Source organism: Mobula hypostoma, chromosome 2 (genome assembly GCF_963921235.1).
Source record: "Mobula hypostoma chromosome 2, sMobHyp1.1, whole genome shotgun sequence".
Lineage (NCBI taxonomy): Eukaryota > Metazoa > Chordata > Chondrichthyes > Myliobatiformes > Myliobatidae > Mobula > Mobula hypostoma.
Window position 1 is genome coordinate 124,492,774 of NC_086098.1, and position 13,115 is coordinate 124,505,888.

General features: G+C 41.3%; 1 protein-coding gene across 4 annotated transcripts in view; it reads right to left on the reverse strand.

Annotated features, from left to right (window-relative positions):
• Nucleotides 1–13,115, reverse strand: part of LOC134342456 (CSC1-like protein 2) — a 211,216-nt gene that overhangs the window by 31,628 nt on the left and 166,473 nt on the right. For all 4 annotated transcript variants that reach the window (XM_063040606.1, XM_063040605.1, XM_063040607.1 and 1 more), the window contains 3 exons: nucleotides 12,759–12,824; nucleotides 9,608–9,770; nucleotides 185–290 (listed from right to left, as the gene is read on the reverse strand). In XM_063040606.1, coding sequence (XP_062896676.1) covers nucleotides 185–290; nucleotides 9,608–9,770; nucleotides 12,759–12,824 — 335 coding nt within the window. The remainder of the gene's footprint in view (nucleotides 1–184; nucleotides 291–9,607; nucleotides 9,771–12,758; nucleotides 12,825–13,115) is intronic.

A 13,115-nucleotide genomic window follows, 5' to 3' on the forward strand; every position in this document is an offset into this window, starting at 1 on the left:
ACTGAATCGAGAAGAAAGACTATTATTATTCTGTATTTATTATTAGTTAAGCACACTGTTAAGTATGTTTTTAAATCTTGCTGCTGTAATGAAAGAACTTCCCACTCATGATCAATAAAGTATTATTATTTACGGAAGGGGCTGCGCTTCTGGGATCATCCAACCTTGTCCATAAAGCACTCACCAAATGGAACGATAATGGGACACGTGATGCTGTAGGTCATAACAACAGTGAAGACACACATCATCCACCCATAAGCTGCTCCAAACTGGAACTCGTATGCTTGATGCTAGAAGAACAAACAATGTACAGTATCACAAACAGCAAAGAAGGGGTAGGCAATGGGTAAACTTTTCCCCCACAGTCGGAGGTGCCCTTAACCAGACAGTACAGGTTCAAACCAGGCAGCATTTCTAGGAAGAGGTACAGTCGACGTTTCAGGCCGAGACCCTTCGTCCTGAAACGTCGATTGTACTTCTTCCTAGAGATGCTGCCTGGCCTGCTGCGTTCACCAGCAACTTTGATGTATGTTGCTTGAATTTCCAGCATCTGCAGAATTCCTGTTGAGTACAGGTTCAAAGCCCGGAATAAGAAGCTTAAGTAGGATAAAAAGAAAGGATTTTTTCATGCAGAGGGTGGTTTGATTTTGGAACATACTGCTGAAACAGTGGTGGAGGGAGACTCACAATATTAGTTATCTAATTAAGCACATGAATCACAAGGAACAAAAGGTAGTAAACTAGCTGGTGATCAATTGGATTTGTATATATTGATGCTCGATGGTTGCATGGACAGGGTGGGATGAAGAGCCTGGTTTTAGTTATATACCTCTATGGCTTTAAGAATCCCGCAGACACATCAAACCAAACTTCAAAGCTCAGCAGTAATGCCTGCTAATCTTAAACTCTACAGACCAGCTGGATAGAAAGCAGTTAAAGAAGCAAAGGCATTAAAGAGAGGCTTCTGTAAGCAACTTGAGCTTAGCTCACATTATTGCACTCAAGTCAGTTCACTAACAGAACAAATATTGGCCTGAGTTTAAAAAAAAGCAGTCATAGTTACACAGACTGGAAACAGGATCTTCTGCCCAACTCAACCACACTGACCAAGGTGCTTTCCTCAGCTAGTCCCATTTCCCACCAAAATCTTTCCTATCCATGTACCTGTCCAATGGTCTTTTAATCATAATTGTACCAATCTCTACCAATTCCTCTGGCAGCTTGCTCCATATACTTACCAATCTCTGTGTGAAAACCCGCCTCTTAGGCCTTCTTTGGAACTTTCTCTTCTCATCTTAAACCCTTGCCCTCTACCCTGGAAAAAAACGGTGACCATCCACTTTATCTATGCCTCTTATGCTCTTATAAACCTCCATAAGGTCACTCCTTAATCCCTTCCCTCCAGCATTAACAGTCCCAGACTACCCAGTCTCTCCAAATAACTCAAGTTTCTGAGCATCCTAGAGAATCTCTAGGATGCACCATCTCTAGTTCATCTTATATTTTCTATAGTATGGCAACCAGAATGGTACACAATATTCCAGGTGTGGTTTTACCAATATTTCTATAGGCATCTGTTAGTCTCGTGAGACCATGGATTTGCGCCTTGGAAGGTTTCCAGGGCGCGGGCCTGGGCAAGGTTGTATGGAAGACCCCCCTCTCCACGCCACCGATGTTGTCCAAGGGAAGGGAACTAGGGCCGATACAGCTTGACACCGGTGTCGTCGCAGAGCAATGTGTGCTTAAGTGCCTTGCTCAAGGACACAACATGCTGACTCAGCTGAGGCTCGAACTAGTGACCTTCAGATCACTAGACTGACGCCTTAACCACCTGGCCACGCGCCAACACTTACCAATATTTAGTGTAGCTGTAACATGATATCCCAACTCTTCTCAAGATCCTGTACAATGAAAACAAGGGTGCCATATGCCTTCTTCACTACTTTGTCTACAAGTGTCACCACTTTCAGGGATCAATATACCCACCCCTGGATCATTGCTCTACTATATTTCCCAAGGCACAGTCATTTACTGAACATACCCTGCATTTGTCAGAGTTAAGTTCTGTCAGCAGTTCTGTAGCTCATTTTCTCAGCTGATCTAGATCTTGTTGTAACCTCAGATAACCTTATTGCTTTCCTTCACACAACCAATTTTCGTGTCACTCTCAAATTTAATCAGGCCACCTACATTATCACCCAAATGGTTAATATAAATGACAAGTAACAGGGAACCCAGCATAGATCCCTGTGCTGTAACAAGAGGTGACAGAAACTTGGGTGGTTTTCTCAGAGTGGTGGAGGCTGAGGGGAGATCTGGTAGAGGCATAGATAAAGTAGACAGGCAATATCTTTTTCCAGGGGTTGAAATGTCTAATACCAGAGGGTATACATTTAAGGTGAGAGGTGAGAGGGGTAATTTCAAAGGAGATGTGAGGGGCAAGTTTAAAAAAAAAGTGTTGGGTACCTGGAGTGTGCTACATGGGGAGGTGGTAGAGGCAGAGACTTTTAAGAGGCGTTTAGTTAGACAAATGAATGTGAGGAACATGTAAGGATATGGACATTGTGTAGGCAGACAGATTAGTATAGTTTACTAACTTGATTACTAATTTACTTGGTTTGGTACAACACTGCGGACCAAAAGGCCTGTTTCTCTGCTGTAGTGTTGTATGCACCACTGGGCACAGGCCATCAGTCTGAAAAACAATCTATCCCATGACTTCCATGTCAAGCCAATTTGCGATGCAGTTGATAGCTCACCATGGATCCATGACATCTCATCTTCTAGACCAGTTTACCATGTGCGATTTTGTCAGGTCTTACTAAAGTCCATGGAGACCATGTCAACTGTCCTACTCATCAATTCTTTTGGTCACCTCTTCAAAAAAGAAAAATCAAAGTTTGTGCATGGTGAATTCCCACAGACAAAATTATGATGTCTATTCCTAGTCAGTCCTTGCCTTACCAAATGCAGATAGATTCCATCTCTATGAGTCTCCTCCAGTAACTTGCCCACCACTAGTGTCAGAATCACTGGTCTGCAATTTCCTAGCTTGTTACTGAAGCTCTTAGATCTAGACACATTAGCCACACTTCAGTCTTCTAGTACCTTACTAGTGCTAGGGAAGATACAGAAACCTCTGACAGAGCCCTAACTTCTTACCTTACCTCCTGCAATATCCGAGGATACACTTGGTCAGATCTCAGGCATTTAATCAGCTATGTGCTGAAGATTAAACCATCTCCTCTTCCGCAATTTTGTAAAACACTGGCAGAATAATCCATAGTGTTTTCACACCTCAGCCTAGTTGCAGCCTAATCCACTAGGGTGATATTTTCTGAGTTATTTCCACCTGTCCTTTACCCACATGGATGGTTCTTCAGCACTAATCAATTCTCTAACACAAGGCACAAGCAACGTACAGATTACAAAAACATCAATAGCTCAAGCAGCAAACATTTTTCTAGGGCTAAGTATGCTGTACAGGGGAGAATGACAACTAGTCTACAATTTGAGGTTGTAAACTGGATTCGAAATTGGCTGTGTGGGAGATGACAGAGAGTGGTAATGGATGATTGTTTTTCAGACTGGAGGCCTGTGACTAGTGGTGTGCCTCAAGGATCTGTGCTGGGACCATTGTTATTTGTTGTCTATATCAATGATCTAGATGATAATGTGATAAATTGGATCAGCAAGCTTGCTGATGACACTAAGATTGGAGGCGTTATGAACAGCGAGGAAGGCTTTCAAAACTTGCAGAGGGATCTGGACCAACTGGAAAAATTAATGCAGACAAGTGTGAGGTGTTGCATTTTGGAAGGACAAATCAAGATAGGACATACACAGTAAATGGTAGGGCACTGAGGAGTGCGGAGGAACAAAGAGATCTGGGAGTTCAGATACATAATTCCCTGAAAGTGGCGTCACAAGTAAACAGGGTTGTAAAGAAGGCTTTTGGCATCTTGGCATTCATAAATCAAAGTATTGAGTATAGGAGTTGGGATGTTCTGATCAGCTTGTACAAGACATTGGTGAGGCCAAATTTGGAGTATTGTGTACAGTTCTGGCCACCTAACTATAGGAAGGATATCAGTAAGATTGTAAGAGTGCAGAGAAGATTTACTAGGATGTTGCCGGGTCTTCAGGAGTTGAGTTACAGGAAAGATTGAACAGGTTAGGACTTTATTCCTTGCAGTGTAGAAGAATGAGGGCGATTCGATAGAGGTTTACAAAATTATGAGGGGTATAGACAGTAGACAGAGTAAATGTGAACAGGCACCTTGCACTTAGATTAGGAGAGATAAATACGAGAGGACATGGCTTTAGGGTGAAAGGGGAAAGGTTTAAGGGGAACATTAGGGGGAACTTCTTCACTCAGAGTGGTGGGAGTGTGGAATGAGCTGCCATCTGACGTGGTAAATGCGGGCTCACTCTTAAGTTTTAAGAATAAATTGGATAGGTACATGGATGGGAGAGGTCTGGATTGGTCAATGGGACTAGCGGAATAATGTTTCAGCACAGACTAGAAGGGCCGAATGGCCTGTTTTCTGTGCTGTAGTGTTCTATGGTTCTAATTTGTGATTTGTTTTGTTTGATGCTAAATCTGTCTCTTTGAAGTGGAAACATCTTGCCAATACCAGAATCCCACAAAAGGAAAAAAAAAGCAAACAGAAAATATTAAACTGCACTTCACTGGTGCTTTTCAATTGATTTCAGTAAAATGGATTCAAAAACTATTTATTCATTGTTTGGTTATCCCGGGGCCAGTGCTTCTCTTATGTAGCTGCAGAAGCCAAATTAGTTCTTTCATAGAAACATAGAAAACCTACAGCCCAGTACAGGCCCTTCAGCCCACAATGCTGTGCTGAACATGTACTTACTTCAGAAATTACCTAGGGCTACCCACAACCCTCCATTTAAAAGACCCTATCGTATCGGCCTCCATCACCGGCTGCCAGCAGCCTATTCCACGCACTCACCACTCTCTGCGTAAAAAACTTACCCCTGACATCTCTGCTGTACCTACTTCCAAGCACCTTAAAACTGTGCCTTTCGTGTTAGCCATTTCAGCCCTGGGAAAGCCTCTGACTACCCACACGATCAATGCCTCTCATCATCTTGTACACCTCTATCAGGTCACCTCTCAACCTCTACTGCTTCAAGGAGAAAAGGCCGAGTTCACTTAACCTATTCTCATAAGGCATGCTCCCCAATCCAGGCAACATCTCTGTAAATCTCCTCTGCACCCTTTCTATAGTTTCCACATCTTTCCTGTGAGGTGACCAGAACTGAGCACAGTACTCCAAATGGCGTCTGACCAGGGTCCTATATAGCTGCAATTTTACCTCTCGGCTCCTAAACTCAATCCCACGGTTGATGAAGGCCAATGCACCGTATGCCTTCTTAACCACAGAGTCAACCTGCGCAGCAGCTTTGAGTGTCCTATGGACTCGGACCCCAAAATCCCTCTGATCCTCCGCACTGCCGAGAGTCTTACCGTTAATACTATATTCTGCCATCATATTTAATCTACCAAAATGAACCACCTCACACTTCCCTTGCAACACACAGAAAATTCTGGAGCAACTCAGCGGGCACCTATGGAAAAGGGTATAGTCGAAGCTTCAGGCTGAGACCCTTCATAAGACCTTTTGTCTTGATGAAGGGTCTCGACTTGAAGCATTGACTCAACTCTTTACCATAGATGCTGCTTGACCTGCTGAGTTCCTCGAACATTTTGTGCGTGTTGTTTGTATTTCCAGCATCTGCAGATGCACTTTTGTTAGTTCTTCCTTGAGCTGTTGGGGATTGGGGGGAGAGGGGGGAAGGAGAAAGCTGGGGGTTTGGGAAAAGTTCCATCAGACTGGGGATCCTGAATTCCGAGAAATCACGAGGCGCACTAAGAGGAATTCAAAGGCATAGCTCAGAAGATCAGATTTCCATGGTGTGTGTATATATATGTGTATGTGTATTTCAGGTAATCCCATCAGAAAAAAATGGACTTAAAGCTTTTTGTACTGTTGGCAGTGGCGAAATCAGAATTTTACCTTGTATTTGGCACATGTGACAACCAAGTCCTGTATATTGAATGCTGATACTGGATCCAAAGATGGGACATATTTCACTCTTGGCACTTATACCCAGCTTCATATTTGAAACAAGACTCCATCATACAATACTTCAAAAACTCAGATGTGCTGCTCCTTCTCACTCTCAATTGTTGTGGGTACACCAGACTTGAGAAGAGATTTGCATACTAATTCCATTTATGCACAGGTTATTTAAAGTGAGCTTGTAAATAATTGTGTAACATAACTAACGCAGTTTGCATCTAATGCTTTAGCCGTCTTTGCCTTTTATTTATTGAGCTTTTAATCATCTATTTTTCCCTTTACTGTACATCTTACTCCACTTCTACTTATCTGTTCTTGCTTTCCTCCCGTTTCATTTTTCATTTAAACTTTCTCCTGTTGGCTGCTTTTCGTTTCCTTTCTCACTTCCTAGGGATTTCAAGTAACGAACAGGCTGCGGTATTGCGGACTACTGTTTGGATGGCTGGGCGCTCTTCTGGTGCGAAGTTGCACTATAAACAAGTATCATGCAGTGGTGAATCTATTCTTTTATCCACTTGTGATCAATTTTCATCATATACACAATAATCTGAGAGGGAAAAAACTTAACTAAACAAAAATATCACAACTGCAAATCTCTCAAATTTAGAAAATAGTTGGATGATATGTATGTTTATTAATATTGATCATTATTGGTTTCTCAAGATCAAATGTGTTTAAACTTGTGCCTGGTCTTCCTTCAAGTTCCATCTTAATCCTGAATATGACATTGTTTCCCAGTCTTACTCCATGTTTAATGGCCATTTTTCAAAGTTTCAATGACTATACAAATACTTCTGCTGCATGGTAACACTATCTTCTGTTGGACATTAGGTGCAAACAAGTGTACAAGTTAGAAGGAAAATGCTTTGTCATTGAGAAAATGGTGGGAAAAGAAGTGAAGAAGTTTGGACTGCTGGAAGGAAAGAGGGAGAAAGAGAAATGCTGGCTTAAACCTGAGGTGAGAAGACATGTTGAAGAACTTTTTCTTTTTTATTCCTTCAGGCAGTGGAGTAGAGGCCTGCTTCCTGAACTCTTGGACATCAGCAGGTTAGCCTAGCCTTCAGACTTGCACCTCAGCTCAATGCATGTGGTGGAACGATGCTTTGGGCTTCCTGTGGTGGTGTGATTGGGGGAAGCTAGCTCTGAGGCCACACTGAACTAAAGGATGTGTATAATCTGTAGTTGAAGAACCAATGATTGATACCATTGTTCTGTTCTACAAGGTACAAGTGCTTCTCATCTTGCAGATAACTCATCCCCATCTCAGATATCAATTGCATTTAGTTGTGTTCTCAATGGAGACAGACATTGGTTAACCATCCAATAGAACAGAGATCAAAACTAACCCAAGCTAAACTTTACTCTGCTTACCAGAGTGGAGGTGGCATTGATATAACCAAGACTGGTCTATTTAGCCCAATCCAGGTGAACATCTAGTATGCAACTCTCAGCAATAGCTTGGCTTATCAAATAGGGTTTAAATGAAGACCTGAAATCATTATTGCCACCAAATAACTTGTGAATATAAGGTTTAAAACCGCTTGATGCACTTTGGGATACTTCCAGGTCTCAGATGCATGAAAACATGAAAAGATTTAATACATCTGAACTGTGTTTAAGCCTAAACCTTGCATTTACTCAATGTTAAGGGAAAGAGAAGCTCAAATATATGGAAATATCAGACACAAAACCATGTCAAATACTTTAAGGTCCAAGGATCAGACAGGAAGTAGTTGAGTATATTTGAGAGGAATGTCTTAAATCATGAAGGCAGTACAGAGAGTGAAAAAAAACTATCTCCAAAGGCTGAAGCCAAGATAACCAGAGGGGACAGAAGTAAATAGATAAATAGTTGAAAAAATGCAAGGATTTGGAAAAAGATGGAGAAGGAAGTATTGGTACAGACATGATGGCCAAAATAGACTCTTGTACCAGTTTAAAAATTCTACAACATAAAGTGCAAACACTACCATATCATGCTGTGCCTTTGAAATCAGTAAAATTGCAGTTGCATATGAAAATGTGTATTCATATACAGTCTGCACTGGCAGCAGCTCCCAATACAAGGAAAATGGCTCACAACAGCTAGTTAAATAGTAAACACTTCATGAATTATGTCTGGAATATCAGCACTTGATTAAAGAGAAGTTCCTTTCTCCAGTTCTTTTGAAATAGTCACTCTTCAAATTCAAATTTTAATACGAGTTATCAGATAATTCTATCATTATGCCATAATAGCTACATCAAAGCACTGCTAGGTTCCAAACCGGAGGGTTGGAGATGAAGGCAGAAATGTTTTAGTCACTAAATCTGAGAGGGCTTTCCCCTTTCTGAACTGTGACATCCCCTCTATCATAATATATGGTGCCCTTGCCTGCTCCCATCCATTTCCTGAACCTCAGCACCAGCATATGTAGGTAGGCCAAGTGCATAAACATCTGGCAAACAGAAAATAATGTGAAAAACTTCTGATTTTGGCAGGAAAAGTAAGAATGGAGTGAAGTTGCAGAGCTGAGATGCAGGCATGTTCACAATAGCTAGTACACAGACACAAATATTTATTGTAAGGGTATTGTTCTCCTTATTCAAGGAGGATGGTAACATGTGGATCAGAGGAGGATTATTTGACAATACGTGGAATGGACAGGTTGTCATTTGAGAAAGGGCTGGCCAGGTTAGGATCATCGCACATCCAATGGAGCTTGGAATAATGAGTCATCTGAAACATACACATTCACAAGTGGGTTTGATAGAGAGGATGCCTACTTGTGGGAGAATCTAGAGCTATGGTCACTTATTCAAAAAAAAAGGGATTATGCCCCATTTAAGACCAATGAGAAAAAAATTCACTGGGGATTGAGAATGTTCTTCCTCAAAGGACAGTGGAAGCAGAGTCACTGAATAATGTCAAGACAGCAGTAGATAGATTTTTTGTAAACAAGAAACTGAAAGGTTACCATGGGCAGGCAGCAATACAGAAGTGAAGTTGCAATCAGATTAGCTAGGATTTCATTGAATTGTAGTGTACGCTTGGAAGACTGAGGATTTACAATGTTCCTAATTTTGGGGTAAAATATCATTGAGGTATGGATGGGGGAAAATGAACCCAAAACAAAAATATATGAAATAAGACAGCAAATATTCCCCATGGCCTACTGTGGCTCAGTACTATATTGGTACCTTTCCAAACCAAGTACAAACAGAACAGCATCTTGCCTGTAAATCCCTAAAAGTACAGAAATTAGAGAAAATCCAAAGTGCAAAAAGGACGGTTTACAATCTAAAATAATGCAGCTCATAAGTGAGGTTGCCCACCTAGTATCTGACTTTTGAGATTATCTGTACATATACAAGAGGAATTCCAATTAGTGGGGATAGATTTGCTGATCCACAGACGAATAATAAGGGCTGCCTTCATGGGAGAGGCCACTTCCATTGTGGGTAGCAGCATAGGATTGGTAACCAGGAGAAAAAGATAAGTCAATGAGACCTACACGTTTGACATTTTTCCTCTCTGCTGCCGATTTGGCCAAAGAGAGACGGATCATGTACATCAGCAGGCCTGGGATGCGTAGCAGGTCCATGGCGTTTCCAATGAAGGCTGAAGCAATCACATAGTTCACAAAAAAAGCACCGTTATCAGGGAGAAAGACACACCTAAAACAGAAAACAAATGAACAGAGTAAGAACTAGTAGCTCATTAAAGGTCACCACTTTATATAATATGCAAACTCATTCCAAGGTACATATGCAAAGGTGGGTTGATGAATGCGGATTATTGAGGTAATGATGGTTATGGGGAATTGACACAAAAGAGGCTGGTACAAATCACCAAGATCGTATTGAATGATGGGCAGATTCCCGAGGGCTGGTGGCTTAATCTGGCTCTTGTGATCTGGCATTAAATAAACCGGAGAGATAATTCTCCTAGAATAAATATTCACTTACATTGAGGGTCAATGTTGCATGCAGAGCACAGCACACATCTAGACAAGCATTCACGTCAACAGTTATTTCTGCTTTTTATTGCATTCATTTATAGTAGACTAACTCTGATGAAAACAAACATTTACCATTGTTTCCTGTGACATAGGATGGTATTTCATTCCATTGAATCTGTGCCAGCTCACAGATATCACCTCCACCCCCAATTTTCCTGTCAACTCCTCCAGATTCTGCCACCTACCTATCCATTAGAGGGAAATTTATATTGGACAATTAACCTAGAAACGCGCACATCTTTGGGATGTGGGAGGAAACTAATGTGCCCAGAAGAAACCCAGTCACACGGTGAACATGCAAACTCCACCCATGCAATGAGGAAGCAGATCCACTGGCTGGATCACTCTGCAACAGTATAAAGCAACATTCTTGCTAAATCATTCATCTGTTTCTCTCATTCCATTACTCATTTAGTGAAACACTGTAATTGTAGGTTTCACTCTGAGCTGTTTGTAGACACAGATGCACCAAACCAATTATGCTAATTCGTCCCAATAATTACTGCATATTAAAATATGGAGAACATTCAAATATTCCAGAACTTAATTGCTGGCTATATATGGTAACAATGTTATAACCAGCCAAAGAGGAGATGACAGGGTAATTTCCTTGTCAATCCAGTTTGATGACCAAATTTATTCATTATTTATTGATTGAGATACAGCATGGAGTAGGCCCTTCTGGCCCTTTGGGCTGCACCGCCCAGCAATCCCCGATTTAATCCTAGCCTAATCACAGGACAATTTAAAATTACCAATTAGTCTATCATCCGGTACATTTTTGGACTGTGGGAAGAAACCAGAGCACCCAGAGGTCACAGGGAGAACGTACTAACTCTTTACAGGCAGCAGTGGGAATTGAACCTGGGTCGATGGTATTGTAAAGTGTGTGCTGACCACTACACAACCGTGACTTGTTGCAAGTGACTTTAGATGTGCAAGTACTTTACATGCAACTATCCTTCAACTCAGTACATTTTTGCAAGAAATTCCCCTGATGTTACAGAGTAGTGTAGTAGTTGATTTCTTTCACACTTCAAACAAACCAAGTCTTTAGTGACTAATTGTATATGCTGCACAATGCACTCTTTGTTACCATCTGTACCCGCCCACCCACCTCAATGTTACTGACAGAGGTAGCATTTGGCAATAAAAATAACATGACCTTTTTAACTCACTGTTGCTATACCACTGCTCACACCAAGAATGTTTGATCGGGCACATATAATTCCATTGGGGGAAGTGGTTTAGTAGCAGATTTACAACCTTGACTCTAAGGATTTGGTGTTAAAGAACCTGACTCCTGATTTCTATTGGATTGTCCTCAGCGGGTTGTTAGTGTGTGGGTTTGCCAGATAAAGGTGTAACAATGAAACTTCCATAAAGAATCGTTATTTGGTGTGAGAAGACCTACAACTCTTTAACCTGAGAATTCTTAGAGAGGACAGGGCAAGAAAAGCTGAAGAAATGAGAAATTCAGTATAGAAAAGGAAAGGGTACATGAATAGCATGAAACAGGTCCAAATCCAGTGCTCAAGGTCAAAGCACTTTCTCAGGTATGAAATGTTTCAGGATGCACAGCTGTCATGAAAGTGGTGATGGAAATGCATTGTTTTCTTTGTTCACACCTGGGAATTTACTTAAAACATCCAACTAAATAAAAACATCTCTTCCTCTTTTAAAAGTACATCCATTAAAATTGAGTTGGATTCTGAGGGACTGTCAGTTCATATCCTCAAAAGTTCCTGCTCATACAAGTTAAACTACAGAATTTGACTTGGTTTCACCCTCCCTTGCATTTCACTTTGCCTCCTCTATACTACCTCCAGCTGACAGAATCATGTTGGCAATGAAACTGTTACATCATTAAGAGCAGAGTTGACCTCTTAATTCCAGATACAGTTAGTGTTAATTTTTCTCCTGATTTACTGTGTGCAAAGGTCACAAACAGGTGCATTCAATACCCCAACAAAAGCAATACTGGAAATACTCAGCTGGTCAGGCAGCATCCATGGAGACAGGAACAGTAAACCTTCAGTGTGAAGAGATCTATTTAAGTAATTGAATGCAGTACTAATTTACCAAGAACTTAAATGTCATCTTCCTTACTTCTTTCCACATCAAATGGAGGAGTGGTGGGAGGAGGCAGAAGAGACTGCTGAGAGGAGAGCATTCTGGATACGTATCAGTGCCTAACCTGAAGCACTCACTTCAAGCCTGTCAACTTCCAACTTTTCCAATGGCCAAAGGATAGGGGGCAAGTATCCAATTTGCTTGCTCTTGATCATTTAAACTATTTTAGTGGCTCTCCTTACCTCTGCTTTCACATCTGCAACAGCCAGGTTTAAAAAAGATCTCAGAAAACCTGGCAGGTAAAATGCATGAATGGTTGAACTCATCAGATAAATTCTAGAAGACCAGATTACCTGTTAACACCCACCCCAATCACCACTGGAACCCAGCCAACAAAACAACCCCACCCCCTCTTCTATCTATCAACAGACCACACCTCTGAGAATAAACTCCCAATAACTCCCCACTGCCAGACCAACCACAGGGCATTCAAGGAAGTTTGGAAAAAGTCATATCTGGAAAAATTCCACAAGCATTCATCAGTAAAGGAGCTTTGTAGTCAGATACTCACTCAAATCGTACAGTGGCTTCTTCCAGGAACTTTTTGTCAAACAGCCAACGGAAAAACAGATCCAGACTAGAATTGAAATAAGCAGAGTCTTAGAGATTTGTGTAGTTTACATTCTGGTTTGCTGCAAATCCATTTGAACCAGATCTGTTGAGTAACTATGCCACTATAGCAACTTCACCCTTAATGTGCTTCTTTATCCATTTTCTTCCACACCACCTTCAGACAACTGGTTTCAAAAAGGGCTCCTTCAGGAGCCCTTGCTGGATCATGGTGACTATGCTTTGGGAAGCAATCAATTCTCGGTCTCAGTCTGTTACATAACTTCTGAAATGCACAACAGAAGCTTCATCAGGATTT